At 36.8% G+C, this 7,252-nt stretch overlaps 1 protein-coding gene across 1 annotated transcript in view; it reads right to left on the bottom strand.

Moving 5' to 3' along the window:
- Positions 1-60: 60 nt before the first annotated feature.
- Positions 61-7,252, bottom strand: part of TRDN (triadin) — a gene marked incomplete in the record, with an annotated part of 469,162 nt that continues 461,970 nt past the window's right edge. The window contains 1 exon segment of the mRNA XM_036767544.1: positions 61-127. Coding sequence (XP_036623439.1) covers positions 87-127 — 41 coding nt within the window.

The following is a 7,252-nucleotide window of genomic DNA, read 5'->3' as shown; positions in this document are numbered from 1 at the left end:
AGGGGGAAAAATCAACCTATCAGATACGGCACAGGTGAAAGGTTTTGATAAGTGACTATTGCCATGATCCGAAGTACTGAAATGACTTATTCTGTGCAGTTCCAAGGGGTAGAATTGAGACAAACAGCTGGAAAGAACAGAGAAGCCAATTTTGGCTCAATATGAGGATGAGTTTTGAACAATTGAGAGGTGTCTGAAAATAGAATATGTTGCTTCATAGGCAAATTAATTTTTCATCACTGAAAGTGTCTGAGCATAGGCTTGATGATCTCTTGGGATGCTTTAAAAGGGATTCATGTGTCAGAACACTTTGGGGACAAATTCCATTTCCGTTGTGGGTCTAGACTCTCACTGAGAATACTCAGTACTTTAAAATACTTAAAATGATTAGCTAATGTACCCAACAGGCATTTATTAAATGCTTTTTGTATCTTTATCACTATACTACGTGCTGGAGATACAAAGGCAAAAATTAAATAGTTTCTGCTCCTAAGGAGCATACGTTCTATTAGATGGTTTGACAAAATGGAAACATACAAAGGAAATTTTTTCATGGTAAAAAAAAGAATTAAATCCTGTGATAGGGATTTATTCTCCTATAAAAAGTTCTAAGATGAAAGCATTAATACCTTTTCTGAAAAATAACTAAACCTTAAATTTTTAATGATACATACTATATATTTGAGTCTTTTCTAGAGCAACTAAGAAGAAAATTGAAAATGCATATTGGTATATTTATTTCAGTTCATTTAATCTTTCTGCTTGAATATGGCATAGCAAGATACTAAGTAGAAATTAAAATACTACAAAAATTAGGTTACAAATTTACACAATCCCAGGAAATGCCTCATTGAACTATGGAACCCAAATGGTAAATTTGTTGCTTTTGATATAGATAAAACCCTAAACCTATAAAAATTCTACCAAATGTGTAAGTCCAAGATCTTGGAAGGAAGAGAGGAAACAATGGAGACTAAAAAGATTTTCTAAGTTTCCTATTTAAGGGAAATAGCTCCAGAATGGAAGAAAGTAGAATTATATATCTACCCATTCATGTGCAAACAAAAGAAAACGTGTAACTGGTTTTATTGCTTTTTCTTCTTCTTTTTTTTAAGCTGGATGTTCTAAGGATAAAGTAAACCATTAAAATTAATTGAAAAGTGGAAAATACACTGGGAGCTAAAAGACATCCCAGCAAATTCTTGTTTGCATTATGTTTTTTAAGTAGCATAGCATAGCAAAAAGAGAAGGAAAGAACAAAAGAAAAGAAGAAAGAAAAGAAAAGAAAAAGAAAAAAAGAATCCAGGGTTTTGGTCTTTAGGAGGTCTAATAAAACTCCTCCCCACCAAAAAAAGAGGCATAACATGCATATTTTACCTATAATTTAAGTTGTTTTTGCTTCTAAATCATGATTTAAAAAAAATAGTGGTGACATTTTAGTGGGACAAATGCAGTTCGAATGGGAAGGAAAAGAAGCACTTCCAGAATAGAAGAGTTTGGGTGAGAACTGAGGCAAACGTTGCATTGGAAGGTGATTTAGGGATTTTTACCAATTGTAGAAACCAGAACAGAGAATCAACTAGGACAAGAAACTCAATATATGGTGAACTTCTAATTCTAGTAAGGCTATTGTGCTCCTTGGTGGTACAGAGATTTCTATCCTGAGAAACACTTGAATTAAGAAAAGCGCTATAAACAGAAGCCAGTTCCTGGTAGAGGGTCTGGCTCCTTCCACAATGAGGAATAGCGAGTTTTAAGATTCTGGATACTCAATCAATTTGTCTCCCAGTACAAACCAAACAGACTCCAAAATAGTAGAAAATAGGCCATTTTTTTCTAGGACAAATATATTAATTTTTATTTTTAAATAAAAGATTTGAAACCAAGTGGGAATTGGGTTAAAGAAAAAAAGATCTTCAAAATGGTATTGGAAAATAGCACAGAAAGGCAATAGGAGAAATCAGATTGATTGTGTAATTTTCTTCAGTAATTTTGGACAGCCTTAATGCAAATTGAAAAATTAAGTGCATTACAGAGTCAAGCAGAACAGACTGAAGAAGGAAAGAAGAGATAATTTATAGCTAAGCTATTCCCTTCTGTTCCTATAGTTAAAGCCCCCAAGTGGGTAAAAATGGTAGAGAACAATAAGGCTCTTCTATGCTTTAAACCATCAACTGAGATAAATTTAACTATAGGTAGTATGCTCAGCATGTGACCTCTGTCCAATTATAAATAAATTAACAATAGGGGAGGAAGTGAAATATCCTCATTGACAGTCTGACTATAAATGAAACAAGGCAAATGGAAGGATGGCTGAAAGGTTCTTGGAGAGGTTAATAAGGGAATTTGTGGAGTAGATATTATAATCTTTAAAGAAAATTCAATATCACAGGATATTGGATGGTCTCATCTCCCCATGTTCATGATGAACATAAGCAAACAGTCTATTTAGATAATTGCAACCACTGTACCAACACCAATTGCAGAAGTTAAAGTAGAAAGGTTCTATAGTAAACATAATGAAGTCGTCCACAGTAGATCTACATATACATGAGTTCACTGTAAGCCCACTGCGCCCAAGGGGTGTGAGGAGGGACAGTAATAATTAAGTGGGAATTATGCTGAATGAAACAGGTTATTCAAAAGGACATTGATTTTGAGCTAGATGGAATTTTTGAGGTCACAAAGCTCAGCTTCTAATTTTATAAATCAGGAAACTGAGGCCCAAAGCAGCTAGGTAGTCACACAGATAGTGAGAGCCAGGGTTTGATCCCTCTGATTCTAAAACCAATGTATTTTCCAGCATACTGTGATATCCTCAATCATAATTTAAGATCATGTATGGAAATATATGTGCAAATCTTAAAAGGCTATACAAATGTCAATGATTCTTCTCTTCCACCTCCTCTCACTCTTCCCCTTCCTCTTCCTCTCCTTCCTCATCAAAATGATAATCAGTGCTTGATAAACAGTGAGTTGAATTGGTTGAAACTAATGTGGAAAAACCACCATGATTTTTATCCCAGCTTATGAACCTTTTTAAAAAAGTCAGTTCACTCAGTTCCTTCTAGAGTTTCTGCCTTAGGATTCTCTTTAAGTCAAAAGGCAGATTAATCAGCCATGTTTTCAAGATCAGTGAGCTTTTTTCAGCAAGAGCATATCTATAGTTTCAAAAGCCCTGGAGACTGGAAAGTAGCTTTGTAGCAGACTAACCTTTTAGCCAGAAAGACCTCTTTGATGTGTACCTCACAATCTAACTTGACTTGGAGATTAATATCTGCAGTCTGTGCTATAGATATCTCTAACAGCTAAGTCTTCCAGGGGAATCTAAGAGAATACCAACAACTCTATACAATGCTTATTTCAGGCTCTTGTTCTTCTTACTCAAAAGTTTTTCCATATGTCTAGGAGCCCTTACATTTTAGCTAAATATAAGGAGACATCCTTAAAAATTGAAAAAAGACGGGAGAATTTTTAAACTAGTATAAACATATGTAATAGGTAAGCTCAGAGCATCAACCTCCTTCATCCTACCTAAATATATAGCAGCACACTTCCTACATCCTTGTGGAATTTTGTGTAAAATATTTTGCTAATATTCCTCTGTGATTAAAATAATACCTAAGACATAATTGCCAACCCTCTTTTTCTTCATCCAATTTTAAAAAATTTTGTACTTAATAAATTCCAAATAAAATGAGCACTCCTGTACAAGGTAGAACAGAAAGTTAGGATCATATATGATACCGTCAATCTTTATTATTTACAGTTTACTTTCCTTTTTTTAAGCATATAGTAAACTCAACCTGCAACTTTCCAAATTGTCCTGCTTGATTTTTTATCCTTCTGAATTTCCTTCTTTTTCCTCTGTGCATTTAAAAAAATGCTTCAATGACCCATTTTTTTCCTTTGACAACCCTGTCACTAACGTTATTATCCTCATCATCATGCCCCTCCCCCCAAAAAGAGGAAAAAAAAGAGTATCCCTAGTAACGTATATGCACAATCAAGCAAAACAAATTTCCATATTGGCCATGTCTATAAATGTATGTGTCAGTTTGCTGGCATCACTTTTCTATCAGGAGGTGGGTACCACGCTTCATCACTGGTCCTTCGGAAACATAGTTGGTCACTGCAAAATGTGCTGTTTTAGAAAACATTCTGTTTAGTGAGCATAAAAATGTAACTTTACAAAATTCTAATCAATTATATTTTTTATCTTTCAGGATTCAGCTCAGGTAAAAGATTTTGAAAGTCATTAAATATTTATTAAGTGCCTAGGATGTATCAGCCACTATGATAAGTACTGGGGATACAAAGAAAAAGGCAGACTGTCTCTTCTCTCAAGGAGCTTACAATGTGTTGGGGAAGACAACACAGAAAAGGCAAACAGGATGTATAGGAAGGACATACCTGGTATTGAGGCATGATAGAGAAATACAGAGGAAAGCCGCTGACTGGGAAGTAAAGAGATGATGGACTTGGGATCCTTCCTTAAATGGAGGTTCTGGGAAGAGCTGCCCAATGAGAGGGAGGGATGGGATCCAGGAGCAGAGGGTATTGATTAGGCTTAAATTCTAAGGCTGAAGTGATCTTGACGGATGCAGAGGTGACTGTCATCTTTATGTGAGGCATCAAAACTACTTATTCTGTACAGCTCTACAGGACAGAATTAGGACCAATGGTTGGAAGTCATAGAGAGGCTAAGTTTGGCTCAATACAAAGATGATTTTTGGATCATTAGAGTTGTCTGAAAATGGAATGGATTACTTCATGGGGAAATGAATTTCTCATCACTGAAAGCATCTAAGTATAAACTGGATGATTTCTTAGGGATGTTAAAGGGGGATTCATGTGTAATGGTCCTTTAGGGTCAGAATTTGTTTCCCATATGTGTCTGGAATATCACTGAGAATTCTGGGCTTTTTAGTTTTTACTGATCTTCCTAGTCAAATAATGATTTCATGATTTGAACTTAAAGATTTGGGTAAGCCTTGTGGACTTTGGAAATTGGATGAGCTGTGGAGAAAGAGAACTGAGGTAGCAATGGTAATAACTTTAGTGAGATGTTGGAGAAGCAACTGTGAACAGTTTGAGGCCTAGAGTGCTGGATCAGCTTTAGCCCTAGCAAGGACAAACAGAAATTACAAACAGATCAACATTTCTCTCTAACCAAATCACAGTACATAGTTACAATAGAAGCACCAACATCTGGGTTTTCAAGGTGTGGGGGGTCGGGGGGGGGGGGGAGGATGGGACTCCAACAGCTACCCAGAGTCTCATCAGGCCAAATCACCAACACTCACTCTTCCACTGAGTGTTCCTAGCAAGGCAAAATGCTAACCTCTGAGCTCTTATACCCTGTTAGGGCCCTGAGGGCTCAAAGCCTATTTAGCCAAAATGTGTGGGGCCTGGGGCCTCACATGTAGTTAGTGAAAGGGTGTGGGCCCTCCTCTAATCAGGCCTCCCTTTCTTGGCCCCATCTGAGGTCTATTGAGGGAGTGGGAAGAGTCTTTAATCCCTGATGGCATCACAAAGGTGTGGGTCTGCCACTAATCAGGCCTCCCTTTGTTGGCCCCACCTGAGGCCTATTCAATGAGGCCTATTCTTCCTCTTGGGGAATTGGCCTTACAAAGTGAAACAAGTCTATGTTTATTGATCTTATTTTTGCTAATAACAATACATTTTTATTGGCCAGAGAACCTTTGCAAGAAAGAGACTAGGGTTTCCATGTGCTTCCCTTTCACTAAGTGAGCCGGTATTTCATTGTGATGGTAATCTCGGTAAGACACAGTTCCTGGGAGACTGAGACAAAATTCTTCCCTGACACCACCACTGGAAAATGAGTTGGAGGGGTGCAGATGAAAGGAGGGGTAAGGAGGTACAAAGAAGGCCCCACCCAAAGCCAGAACTCTAGCTGGAAATAGACGTGATCAAAGAGGATGGTGTCTTCATCCCCTTTCTGGTTGGGAGGGAGAGTGAATCTTCTTTCCTTTCCAGTATGAGAGCTACATATTACACATGCTTTAGGCAAAGTGTTGGATTAGATGATCTCTTTGGACCTCAGTGTCCTCATCTGTAAAATGGAGACAATGATTTTAACCTACCTCATGGGGTTGGCAGGAAGATCAAATCAGATGATCTACATATAGCATCTTTCAAAGCGTTGTCTTAACTTGAGTTCTTTCAATTTACTGAAATTTTGTGTATTTTTTTTTCTTTTTTGCTAAATCAGATAGCCTTTTCTCAACTCTTGCTGTACTTGCAGTTTCTGCAGCTTTTAAAACTTTCACCTTCTTGGCCTGGATAATCTCTTCTCTCTGAGTTTTCCTATCCCTCTTCTTTCCCAATTTTCCTCCTACCTGTCTGACCATTCCTTCTTAGTCTTACATTGGATCATTCCTCTAAAAGTGAATATATCCCACCTCAAAAGAAGGCCTCTCCTGGTCTCCTTAGTTGCTAGTGCCTTCTCTTTTCCTGGATATTATTTCATATCTATCTTATCTATACCTTTGCTTGATTTTCTGAGTATATGTTCTGTATTCCACAGTATTCCAACCGAGCAGGCTGCTCTTATTTGTTGCAGTGTGGAGAAACAGAGCTATTAAGGTTCTTTTGACCTCATCTTAGGAGTAGCAATCTTCAGCCGCATGTCTAACTCTTTTGACCCAGAATATGATTAAATCCTTTGGCTTAAGTGTATATGAAGCACTTAATACTGATTAATTTTCTGAAGAAAGGCTTTTCTCTCCACTCCTTACAAGGGAAACTGAATTTAAAAAAAATTCCAGTGGGAATTATGCTCCCTTAACCCCCCAGAAGCTTTAACTTTGTTGAAAAATTATAATGCGTTATTTTATGGATTTGGAATCAATATGCAGAGTCACACAAAAAATAAAAATGAGTATTTGATCTAAAAGCATTGAAATGCATTTTATATTAATTGAACTACAAAGTTACACATAAGGGGTAATATAGAAGAAGCTGTAGAAGAAGAAAAAAAGGAACAAAGGAGGTGGAGAAAAGGTAATTGATGAAAGGCATCTGAAAGAATGGGGATAAGACAAAATTAGTCATTGTGTGTAAACAGGAAATGGATACATACGATGGTAGAAAGAATATAATGACATAAAATAATTCAAAAGCTATATAAATCAGAAAGCTGGTGCCTCTCTAATAGAACTGAATTTTTGGCAGAAGTATTTGAAAGCATTTATTTTTCTTGTTAATTCTAAGGAGTCAGGCTTCCTCT

Source organism: Trichosurus vulpecula, chromosome 7, assembly GCF_011100635.1.
Source record: "Trichosurus vulpecula isolate mTriVul1 chromosome 7, mTriVul1.pri, whole genome shotgun sequence".
Lineage (NCBI taxonomy): Eukaryota > Metazoa > Chordata > Mammalia > Diprotodontia > Phalangeridae > Trichosurus > Trichosurus vulpecula.
This window is presented reverse-complemented; position numbering and strand designations above follow the sequence as displayed.